The sequence below is a fragment of the Chroicocephalus ridibundus genome, chromosome 2, assembly GCF_963924245.1.
Source record: "Chroicocephalus ridibundus chromosome 2, bChrRid1.1, whole genome shotgun sequence".
Lineage (NCBI taxonomy): Eukaryota > Metazoa > Chordata > Aves > Charadriiformes > Laridae > Chroicocephalus > Chroicocephalus ridibundus.
The window spans coordinates 72,484,136-72,496,815 of NC_086285.1; the positions used below are offsets into that span (position 1 = coordinate 72,484,136).

Below are 12,680 nucleotides of genomic sequence, written 5' to 3' on the forward strand. Positions count from 1 at the left end.
TTTTACTTACGCTGTCTCTGATTACATTCCTTCCCTCCGTGCATGAAGAGCAGGAGCCAGGAGCCTTCGCAAAGGAGAACAGATCCCTGCAAACAGAGCGTGAGACTTGACAAGAAACAGATGTTAGACATGTTCAGACCTCAAGTTTAGAGAGACAAATGACTGCAGTGAAAAATGGCAGTAAGATGATGATGACTACAGGTCCTAAAGCTTATAAGGTGTACACACTTTATAACTAATTCAGCTTTATTTCCCTCAAATTGCTGGCTTGCATCAGTGTAGTCAGACAGACATTACCATGGAAAAGTAAATTACACTGGTGCTCGGTATAAATAACCATTTTTTTTCTGATTGCTGAATTAGTCTCCTCTCTTCCCTGTCATGCATAAAATATTTGGGTAATCAAGTAAAAGACATAGTTGGGATAGAAATACTTTATTTTATCTTGAAAGAGGAGTAAGTTTATACAATGCTAAGATATCTGCTCCACCAGGAGTGTAACATTTCAATATGCATCTCTCCTCCTTTTCAGTTTCTTTTGTTTTTTTTCCTTAACACCTACGATAACTAAGTTGGTCCTGAATAAGAAGTGTGAGAGAGTAGACACTGCTGCGTTAGTAGACAAAGGCAGTAGGCAGACAGTAGGTAGTAAAGAGTAGAAAATAACTTTTCATTGTGGTTTGTATCCTAAATCTTCGGTTGCAGCAGCTGAAAACATGCAAGGAACAATTTGGGTTCAGTATTACACATCAAGTCTTAAGTATTTCCAGTCAGCCATTTAAAGGTTAGTGGTCAAAGTAACTTGTATCTTTCCCCTTTACTTCTCTTATACATAGTATATACAACAGTTTTACTGCTCCCCTGAGCCCCAAGACTACTGTTAAAGTGTGTGTGCTTTAGGCATTATTTTTTTTTTAAAAACCAACCTCCACGTGACTGGCAATTTTGTAAAAAGGCGGTATTCCTAAGTAAAAAGATCGGGCTGTTACGCTTGGTTAGCAAATTGTTACACAGGCAAGCTCTTCATTCACTGGTTCATTCATTCAGAAGTCATTCTTAAAGGATATGGTTTTAAGATTCAAATAGTTTGAGAGTCACTTTCATCACTAACATCTGAAGCGCCCTTTCTTTCAGTTACAGCAGCAAGAGCAGTGTCCACTTGAACTTCCTCTTCATCAGACTGAATAACTGGAGACTCTCCTTCACTCGCATCTTGGCTGGCGGAATCGGTGCAGGTTGATGACAGGGAAGACAGCTTCTGTCGTAGTTCAGACTGGCTCGGAACCTGCAGGCTTATCTCATTCATGTAGGTGTTGGAGTCGGGCCCTTAGAGGTGGAAAAAAGAACAACAGCAGCAAAAATCAAGCTGTGGCTCAGCAAGTGAAATGAGAAGTCAATATATTAACTGAGCTCCATGGTGTTAATGAGTTGCAGTCAGGGTGTTTTGCTTCTTTTGCAAAACACCATTAAAATACCAACACCCTCCCAAAACGCAAAGCTGCCTTTTGGCTTTTCTGAAGTTGATCTCAAATACAAGCCGCAGGCTGGTTTTAATCTGTTTCTGACGGTATGTATGTCTCTCGCTCGTTCTAGTATTGCTAACGCTTGAGATCAAATAAGGTAAGATTGCAGGAGTGCCAAGTCCTGACTCTGTTAAGAGACACAGCTGATGTCCAGTTTGCCTGTCAGCCAACACCACTGAATCCTCCCAACTCTCATGAAGTCCATTCAGACTTCAGCACGCGCTGAGAATCATCACCAAAAGGAAAATCCTCCAGACAAACTCTGTCCAACAGAATGACACAAATAAACCTGGGTGAAGTTTAAAAAAAAGAAGAAAAAACACAACAACGAGGGGAGAGGCAATAACAGCAATCTCTAATTTTGACTAAAAATCAAGATGCCGAAGCAAAACAAATTCATGCCTACAGCATAAAAGACTTCCTCTGATAAAGACGCATCATAGCTCACATGCACAGGAATAAGATCTTAAGACTATGCTTCATCCATATCCTATGCAAAAAGGCTTCTAAGCAAGTTCAGTGCGATGGAGTTTGCTTCCAGTTTGAGAGTTTAAGATTTCAAAATTATCTTAGATCCTCTTCTCTGGATACTTCCTGGCAGTAAATAAGAAGGAAAAATAGGCAAATATCTAAACAAATCTTTCTATGCGATCTGCCAACTAAAGCCCTTTTTTACTTCCCTACTATACCTAACAAGGGTTTTTCCACAGCCAAGACACCCAGCTTCAGCACTGAGCAACCTTACTGAGAAAATACTCTTAAAAATCCTGGGGGATTATATACAAAATGGTTTTAAGAGGACCAGATGGAAACGAACTAATCCCTACACCTTAGCTCTGCTAAAGCTGTTTGCAGAGTAGTTCATGCTACATTGTCCTGCGACTGGTCCCCATCATCTTACCGAGTATCCGAGGTAAATGGTAACAAACAGTCATAAGAGCATCTGAAGGCAACAGAACCTTGGTGTACTGGACACTGTAAGGTACGCTAGCTGTTGCTCGGGCACATTTCTTGCCCTAACTAGCTGCAACCTTAAATTCTGGACCTAAACTTGGACAGCAAGTAGCCCTGTATGCGTGACATTGTTTTAGCATCTCTGGGACCCAGGAATTCCAGAGGGAAACATGTCCTCAGCAGGTCTCCAGTTTAAACACAAGTTGATAAACATCTGGTACAACATTCACAACCCAGCCAGCCAACCAGCCCGCCTGGACTGAAAACACCCTGTCACTACAACCTACTGGGTCCGTCTAGGATGTCTAGCAGGTCTGCTGCCTTGCTTCCTCGGGTAGTACATGAATTTATACTGAACACAAGTCATACTGATGTACGACAATGCTATGAAGATGTTTCTAAAGACATCTGTCTCTATGTTGTGCACACCAGCAGGCACTAGATTAACTGAATTAAGAATATGAGCCAGAAGCATGCCCAGGTGGCCAAGAAGGCCAACAGCATCCCAGCCCTTATCAGGAACAGAGTGGTGAGTAGGACTAGGGAGGTGAGGCCTCACCTCAAGTACTGTGTCCAGTTTTGGGCCCCTCACCACAAAAAAAGACACTGAGGTACTGGAGCAGGTCCAGAGAAGGGCAACGAAGCTGGTGAGGGGTCTGGAGAACAAGTCCGATGAGGAGTGACTGAGGGAGCTGCGGTTGTTTAGCCTGGAGAAAAGAAAGCTGAGGGGAGACCTTATCGCTCTCTACAGCTACCTGAAAGGAGGGTGCAGCAAGCAGGGGTCAGCCTCTTCTCCCAAGGAACAGGTGACAGGACAAGAGGAAATGGCCTCAAGTTGCACCAGGGGAGCTTTAGACTGGATATTAAAAAAAATTTTTACACCAAAAGGGTCATTAAGCACTGGAGCAGGCTGCCCAGGGAAGTGGTTGAGGCACCACCCCTGGAGGTATTTAAAAGACGGGTAGACGTAGTGCTTAGAGATGTGGTTTAGTGATGGTTTTTGTCAGAGTTAGGTTGATGGTCGGACTAGATGATCTGAAAGGTCCCTTCCAACTGAGGCGATTCTATGATTCTAAATTTACACAACACACACAGGGGAGTTTTCTGGAGTGGCACAGGCAAGTAAATTTTTCAGTTCAACTTACTGGCTATCATGAAATGTTACAAACCCGATGCCCATAAGCTGGCAATGTTTAGAGCAAGACAAATTTGAAAACATTTTAGTGTCTTGAGCTGATTTTCATTTTTAGCAGTTACTAAAATAACTTACCTGCGTTCTGTGGTGTTCACTAAAACTGCGAAACAAATCCTCCCCTGACCAACCCAGTTCTCCACTGACCGCAAAATGAAGAGTTATCTTTAAACCATCTCATTTTTTCTGAGAATGAAGACTATTGTATATTTGGCTTGATACTAGGGTGCAAGGTCCTTCAAGCAAGCACAAGAATCCCTTCCAGTTCAGAGGGGAAGAAAATCGTCTGGAAGCACAACAGTAAGACTGACAAGACTATTACACTGTAGTAGTAGCAACTGCAGAGGAGCAAGTCTTGCTGCAAACCTATTAACCTCTGCATTAAGGGTACAGTGCTAGAACATTGTGGCACTGGTACATTATATTTCAGTGCATGTGCCTATACATAATAGATATATATAGGCTATCTATACATACACGCTGTAATAGTAACATTACAGCACAAAATAAATGATATGGTTTTCTCAAAGGCTAGTAAGTTTTCCATCCGTTGCGGAAAATGCAACCACACCTAGTAGTTTCTACACTTCCTTAGATAATCCACTTACGCTGTTTGCTGTTAAGACACAAAGCTGCTTGGTCCAACATCTGCCAAGGACTCAGCAAGGCAAAGCAGTCCTAGATTCTGTAATTACTTGAATGCTCGAACAACGATAAACTTTAATAATGCATGAATGGGATGCCTATCCAAAACCAGCCATCTGAATTTAGTTTTTGCAATAAAACATGAAAGCCTTTAGTACTCAAGTGTGCTTTGACTACTTACCATAAGCTTTTCATGTTCACAGCAGGTAATAATCACCTTTACGTAGGGAGGAGGAAAATTACCCCAGGATATTACTAATATTTTTCTTTACACATCCCAAAATATACGATAGACTTTATAGTACACTGTTTCTTCACTGTAATTGGTTTTATAAAAATATTTCAACCTGTATTTTCAAAAGAAATCTAAGTACATTTAAAGAAGCTTCATCATCTTCCCCAAGAAAAAACTTATTTTGGCTCTTGGGAAAAGGATTTTAGTACTAAAATAAGTTTTTGATTAAGAAAGCGCACTTTCCCTGTGGATAAAGTATCCGGTATTACTAATTCCCTGCTTTAAGCAGATCCCTCATCACGCTGCAACTTGCGAAAACGTAAATCTGGTTTTGTTCATCAGAACACATCAACAAAATTTTGGATTAAGATTAATTTAATCCAATCTAACTAACATTACTAGCAGTAAGAAGGGTACACGAAAGAGCTGCAGTATCAGAATCGCTATTTAGAAGCTTCCAGAACATTGTCATGTTTTATAACATGACCTGCTATGTTGAACCATGTCTCTGAATCTCTCTGACTGAAGATTTTGCACTCTACATCTGGCCCAAATTTACTTCAAAACACCAACATTCTGGACAAATTCTAAGAAAGCAGTCTTAAAAATAAAACCCCACCTACCGCAAACTTTCTGTTGATGTTTGTTGAAACGTCCTCTATTAACTTTATATAGAGGAAAATGCACCTTAAACGTGGTATGCAACATCACCTACCCATACCGTGACAAATATAACATGAAGCTGTAGTAACTAGATGAAAAAGACAGTCTAGAAACATCAAGTACTCTTGTACTGCAACTAAAGGTTAATGTTGTGAAAACCACTAATGAAAAATATTCAATCTACGTAAAGCATAATGTTTCATGAGATAACATAATCCATTACAAATTAGAGCAATTTCTGTGATTTACCACTTTGTCTCTAAAAAACTCTGTCATTACTAGTATCATACCCAGCATGGGAGAAAGCATATTATTGTCTTCGCCTCCTGAGTTTAAAAAGACATCAAGGGCTTCTTGGTCAGACATGTCCATTAGGTCCATCTGTTCCAGCATGTCCACATTCACCTCCATGGAAGACATACTTCCAATCGGTTCTGTAGTAAAAATAGTGCAATGAGCAAACTGACAGCCAACTACATGACGTTATTACCTATAAAGGCTTCAATAGCTGCTATAATCGTATGTATTAGTAATAATTAAACCAGAAATAGAAGGAACACACCCACAGGAGCTGCTCAGCAGCAATCTCAGCCCAAATCCAAGAGTACTCTGTGCAATCTTTGTTGTGAAACTAGTGTCCATTACTGCTTTTGCAAAACAAAACATTTTTAGCAACAATATTTATAGCAATTAGCATTGTCAGAAATATGCTAGCATGGGGCTCAGGGGGCAAAGATTGAAACTTTCCATTTTGCAGCACTCCAATTCTCTCAACTAAAAGTCTTTTTAGAGAAAAGCAAACACATGTAAGCACACAATCACTAAATGTCACATACAAGGGATGTGGAAATTCAGAAGTAAGGACTGACGTTAAGAGAGAGCAGCCATTCTTCTTCCTCATTCAGTTAAGTCTAATAAATGACAGTAGTATGTAAAACCTAGCCTGATGCCCAGTATCTTCTCTCAGCCTGAGGATTTCACATTATTAATTACTCAAGCAAATTCCTTATTATTGTCAATATAATACTGACAAGTTGCAAGAGAATTAAATACTTGGATGAGCATCTTCTTCCTTGAACCATAAAACGTGCAATCGCAGAACAAGTAAGTTCAGAGGTACTCAGATTTAAGTCCAGTTGCTGTATGTATAACATCAAATATTACAATGAACAGCTTAATGGTTTACCTAAATTTAACAATTACACTATTAAAAACTTTCATATGTGAACTGAGATGAAATCCTATAATTTGATTGGTTTTTTCCCCAAATACCCTATAGCTCTGTAATTTTACGTGTACTGCAGGGATCAATCTTTCATGAAACAGTTTCTTTGATATACACAGGTTCTGAGTTATAGTGCAAAGCTGAAGTTCAGAAAGGTAGGTACCCTAACCCTCTAACACAGCCGTGTGCCCAGTACTAGGAGTGACAATGTCCACTTATAGTCTAAATGGACTATATATATGCAGAAAGCAGGAGACCCAAACTCAATTCCTCCCTAGACCAAAGGAATTTAGACTTACATAACCCTCTTCTCAGAAGACTGTCCTAGCAACCAATCTAGTGCATCTTGCAGATAAGCGTTTATAGCACACATGCAGAGAAATGGAAATCTTGGACTGTATTCCTTGCTCTGACATTACAAATGATAGCAGAACTGGTCCCCGGAGCAGGGACAGCATCTCAACACTTTTTCCTGCCATGTGTGTGATGTAATCTCCCGCTTGCTTGCTTTCTGGTCCTACAATCCCTGCATTTTGGCCCAACAGATGGATACCTCCCACACAGAAGTGTCTGTAGTCTATGGCATTCTTGTGCTTTAACTAGTCAGGAGATGCCAGACTTGAGTCATCTCATAATAAGGAGAGAGGTTAACCTGATCTCCAGTGTCCTAATCACGTTCTCTGTACATAACATAGACAACAGACATAGGTGCCACTTGGGAACTGTTCTGAAATACAACACCGAGCTTTCGTCCGCACTTTTAAAATTTTTCTGAGGCATCTCCTGCCAGGTGACAATCCCAGGCTTTGGGACTCCATTGGATAGAAGCGGTCACCTCCTTCCATTCCTTTACAGATACGGATGCACTCTTCAGCTGCAGAGAAAAGTGCTGTTCCAGAAGGTACTTCAGTGCCTTGCACCTCCTCAGACAATGAGCAGAGAGTCTGACTGATTTGCTACAGCGTCTAGGCCCCCTGGAACCTAAAGTTCTTTTAAAGAGTTTATCTGAAGTTTCACTTCCACCGCGGAAGAATTTAGACACTGCAATGCTTCCTCTGTAAGCATTAAAACTGCTGCTGACTCTGACACCACAACAATGTTCTCCGAGCTGTGAGTTTGTGAATTAGAGAGAAGGTATTTTAAAACTTGCCTCGCCTCTCTGCTATCTGCAAGTATCCTGTAGAAAGGTATTGCTCCATGTCCTGCTGGAAGGCTTCTTCAAAGAACTTCTGACGTTCCTTTAGCTTCATCTGCTGGGTGTGCTCCATATCCAAAACCTTCTGTGCATGTTCAGCATCTAGCTCAGCTGAGTGTAAAACAAACAAACAAATAAAATATTGCATGTATATCCCCCCAACTCCCAGAATTTAAAAGCTACTGAACCAGTTCAATACTGACAGACTGTTACTACAGACTGTTAACACAGGCTGTTATAAAAGGAGGCTTCTGCGTTGTGCAACTATATTTTAAAACTGACAGGATAAGAATACTGTATTAGGCAGCATAACCTTCACATTAAAGTGACATCATAACTATTTATCTTGAGGCAAGATGCAGATTTCTTAAACGGAATAAACAGCAAAACCTGAAAACACTGTCCACCAATAACTGGGATTTCAGAATTCTGCCCAAAAAAGCTATCAGATAATAATGCTTCTGCTATTGTATGTACCTAATACACACAAAAGTAATACTCTTAATTTGAATGTTGCAGCACATTTCCACCATAACACAAGTGGAAAGATATATATGTGCGTATGCTTATAGGTACTTACATATAAATACACATACATAACATATGTGCCTGCATGCACATGCATGTGAGATTCTGTTTTTGTCAGCCTCCAGATAGACTGGAAAAATACTTTGAAGAATATCGTCCATGTAGCGCAGGTACGTATCCACAGAAGCTGTGAAGGCAGCCTGAGTTGACAGGAGGTAGGTAGACAGTACTGTTTTCAATGACAACACCACACAGTCATTAACACCAATATACAGGGTCTTCTCTGCATAGAGCGGCAAAGAATGTGCCAGAAGATGATGAGGATACAGACACCAAAAAAGCAGAGCCAACTGCCATGAATTACTCATACAACACCGAGCAGGAAGGGCCAGCTTGTATAGCTTGTACAGACATACAGTGACAACTGAATTTGCTTATACATACCTATGCTGGGTCTCTAGAATTTACTCTTTTCTCCTTCGGTGAAAGAAGTATTAGATTGACTATCATTAGAAGAACTCCTTCCTTCCTGCTTTGTTCTGCAGGAGTCACTGACTGGCCAGAGGACGTACAAAGAAAATAATCATGCTGTTTACTGAAGAACAACATCTTTTAGAATAAAAAGATGTGGTAGCTATTGAAGCACTAACTCTAGCCAGACCACTATTAGAATATGGTTTAGAAAAAAAAAAAAATGCTTCTTAGGAGGAATACATAAACTGGAACCCTTCCTCTCAGAGTTCGCTATCCATTTTTCTAAACTCAAGAGCTCTCTGCTTACAATAAAAAAAAACAAAAAAACAACCAACACAACAATTTGCTGGCTGAGCTGCTGATGGAAAAGATGAGGGCAGCGAAAAGAGCTGCTGCTGGTCTGGGCTGTTCTACCCATTATGGAAAGCTCCAACAGATACTGCTGGGTAAAAAAAGTCCAAGCTTCCACACATCAGAAAAAGCTAGATACGGCATCCATAGGGATAAATGCTGATAGAGTGTAAGGTTTTCCAGAACAAGCATCATGTCAGTCTTCCATGAAAAATATTATGTTAATGATATTTTACAATAAGAAAATTCATTAAAAGCATTTACCACTATGGAGATTACTATCCAAATGCAGAACGTGCTTTATTAAACCAGGCAAAAACATCAGAGAGCAGTAATTCACTCTGTTGCCTGCATCAAGGTCACAGATCACATACAGAAGTAACTGAGCTGTGAAGTTGCCAAAAGGAGCCATAAAACAGGGCTGACACTCCAAATATCCATTAAAACATCAGTAAATAAACCGAAATCTTTTTCTTAAAGCAGATTTCGGAAGTAAAACGTCAGTGTATAATAAGGAAAGAATTTTCCTTTAAGTCAACAGATCTTTATTATCAATTACACTGTGGTGTATGATGACTCTATGTTCCTTCAAGCAATTCCTTTACTACCCTCCTGAATGACGAGCGATTAGTAACAACATTGTGTATGATGCAGAAATGCTATTCAATTGTAATAATAAAAGCCAGCGGCTCTCACTGACAACAGAAATTTCCTGTCTTCCTCATAATATATTCTGACAGTTTTGCACTCTGTATTGGTACTTCAGGATATTTTTAACCCCAGAAGAGAGACAGTATCCAAACAACATATGAGACTGATACAACTTCATTCTTAGCACTGAACCCTCTGTTTTTTGAATTTTGCCCAAAACATCCTATTAACTATTGAAAAGCTAAATGGTAACAGCTGCCTGCTGGGCTGACATGTTCTAAAGAAACTCAAAATAGACTAGCTGGAGAGTTGTCATGGGCCTGTTCTCCAAAGTCAATTACAGAGAGTCAACATCAAGAACCTTGCTGCATGATTTCATGCTCTGCCAGGTGTAATAAAAGTTGCTTGGCTAAGCAAAACCAAACTGCTACATTTGGGGTTTCTGCTTCTTGTCAGAAATGCTAAGGACGGCTAGATGAAGCCAATGGTCAAACCTGAAACAACAGAAAAATGGGTATATTGTTTCTTTTATACAAAGCTATTCGGAATTATGCTTTCCATAACGCATGTGTAGTTTTTACGTGTTTATAAAATACTGAATAGAGACAGCAACAAAGGAGTTCTAAGACAGACAAAAGTATCATCCATATACCATCGTACACTGTTCATGTCCACATATGAATTTTTTCCAGGACGCAAACCGAGACCTGACACACTTAAAATATTACTGCATTTTTCCCTTCACCATAAAATCGTCCCTTTGAATTAGTAACTGCACCTATTTCTCAATCACACTGCTGTGCACAGAAAAAAGACAGAGAGACTACACAGAAAATGCTAATTCACAATCAGATATAGACTACAGGAGTTGCCACAATAACCCAAATAAAAGGCAGCTTGAATTCTACACTGGCTATGACTTTCAAGAGAACAGAACTAAAAGGAGGCAAAATATTTCTTAAAAATCGGAAACTCCAGTGCTGACGTACAGCCTTCTGCACCATTCCCATGGCCAACCCACTGCTCACCTCCCTCGCAGCCACAGTACAACTCACAGCCTGCCTCCTCCGAAACCCAAGCAGAGAGGCAGCACTTGTCCACAAAACTGCCATTTGCTACAAACCTCAATTTCTCCAACACTGCAGAACAACGCGCTCTCCCTGGCCTTGCACTCCTCCTCACAAGCCGCCTACGTTGTGGCCTTTAACAGCTGCTCACTGCAACTGCTACCCGGGCACTGAAGCGTGGAAGTCGCTTCTACCCTGGAATCAGCCACCCCAGTCTGAAGCAGCCCCCAGGAATGATGCTACACTGCCCTCGTCTCCCCTAGCCAGGTGAGGATTTATCAGGAAGGTTTTGGGGACGCCTCCACTTCTCCAAACAGCTCAGTAGGAGAAAAAGCTGTAATTGCCATCTGCTCTTACCCCTGTGGATGCTGCCTCTATCAGCTAATGAAACCTGGAAAGCTGTACCTGCTAATTCCCAGCATTAGAAGGGCTGCCCTGTGCTCTGACAGGTCAATGGAAAAAAAATTTGTGCCCGGAATCTAGTCCTTAATGCCTTGATTTTCCCTATAGGTCTTCCCCCTCTCATCATTTTTTCTGGGAGAAAATTCACCATATAGCAGTATGAACAGGCCAAAGATTTAGAAATCAAGACAAGACTAAGAGTATAATATAATTATTTAGTACAACATCCATGTTTTCACATCTTAGCTGACATTTCTGATATCCTTCTGCAGCCAGAAGGTTTGCTAACCAGACACTGTACTCCTATTACAAAATTAGTTCCTTAAAGCCAAGACCTCAAGATAGATTCTTTCTTAATGACTTTATAAGATATTTTTATTTACAAATGAACTCTATTTCTGGGAAAACCTCCCCTTCGTGTCTTAAGTGTTTGAACTAGACACTAGAAGAATCTAAACTCCAAAGGAACAAATTACAGCAGCTTACAACCACACACCTCAAGTATAAAGGACTCCTTTCTTTGATATCATTCATGTGCCTTGACTGACACTGCCTACAAATTAAAAAATTGTGCTGCAGTAGCTAAATTTCTATCCAACCAACAAGCTAAGTGACCATTTTATACTTTAATCTAAAACATTTTCCAGTTATACACAACAGATTTCCTGAATAAGTATGGCTACAAAAACAAACCCCAGATTAGAAGATTGAGTAACAAAAAACCCCAGCAACTGAAAACACTGGTTGTTGAGACTGATGACACATCCCTTAGACCTAATGTAAAAGAAGTCAAGTTGTCCAAAGAGATGGGGGTTTGGTGCTTTCATACTGTTATACAATCAATTTACTTTCCCTTAATTAATTTATTATGTTACTTTATAGTTCTCATGTGAACTAGAATCCATAAATGTATCTGTTCTAAAGCAGGAGAGACACAGAGTAATAAAAAAACTGGACCTTAGACTAAATGCCCTTCCCCCACCCCACCTTTACAGTTCATCTGGTTTTTGAAGACTCATTCAACCAGATCATAAAATGTACCAAGTGCTCTCAGGGATTTTTGCTTTCACTAAAGATACCACAGTTTCAAGCACTCCTTCACTGAACTCACTCCAGGTTTTTGATGTTCCTCCTGTACTGGGGAGCCCCAAACTGGATGCAGCATGTAGACATGCTGAGCAGGGGAGGATAATCCCTTCCCTTGATCTCCTGGCCACGTTCCTGTTCATACAGCCCGGGATGTGGCCTCCCTTGCTGCCAGCCGTGCTGCTGCCTCGTGCCCAGCTTACTGCCCATCACTGCGCCACGGGCCTTTCCACAGAGCTGCTCCCTGGTCAGTCCCCAGATGGTCTTGCTGCAAGGACTCCTCCTGCCCGCGTGCAGGGATTTGCATTTGTACCTGTTGAATTTCATAATTTTCCTGCCACCCCACTCCTCCTCCAGCCTCTCTCTAGAGGCTGGATGGCAGCCCTGCCCTCGCTGAATTGACCAATCCCCCCAGTTTGGTGTCATCTGCAAACACAGTGAGAGTGCCCTCCATCACCTCCTCCAGGAAAGACCAGTCTGCTGCTTGTT

General features: G+C 40.9%; 2 protein-coding genes across 2 annotated transcripts in view; one reads left to right on the forward strand and one right to left on the reverse strand.

Annotated features, from left to right (window-relative positions):
• Nucleotides 1-12,680, forward strand: part of JARID2 (jumonji and AT-rich interaction domain containing 2) — a 658,143-nt gene that overhangs the window by 226,549 nt on the left and 418,914 nt on the right. The gene's annotated exons all lie outside the window — the stretch shown is intronic.
• The window catches only part of DTNBP1 (dystrobrevin binding protein 1), a 71,729-nt gene continuing 59,468 nt past the window's right edge, over nucleotides 420-12,680 (reverse strand). Inside the window, exons 8-10 of the mRNA XM_063325876.1 lie at nucleotides 7,588-7,743; nucleotides 5,503-5,646; nucleotides 420-1,326 (exon numbers count right to left, since the gene is read on the reverse strand). Coding sequence (XP_063181946.1) covers nucleotides 1,079-1,326; nucleotides 5,503-5,646; nucleotides 7,588-7,743 — 548 coding nt within the window. The 3' untranslated portion in view covers nucleotides 420-1,078. The remainder of the gene's footprint in view (nucleotides 1,327-5,502; nucleotides 5,647-7,587; nucleotides 7,744-12,680) is intronic.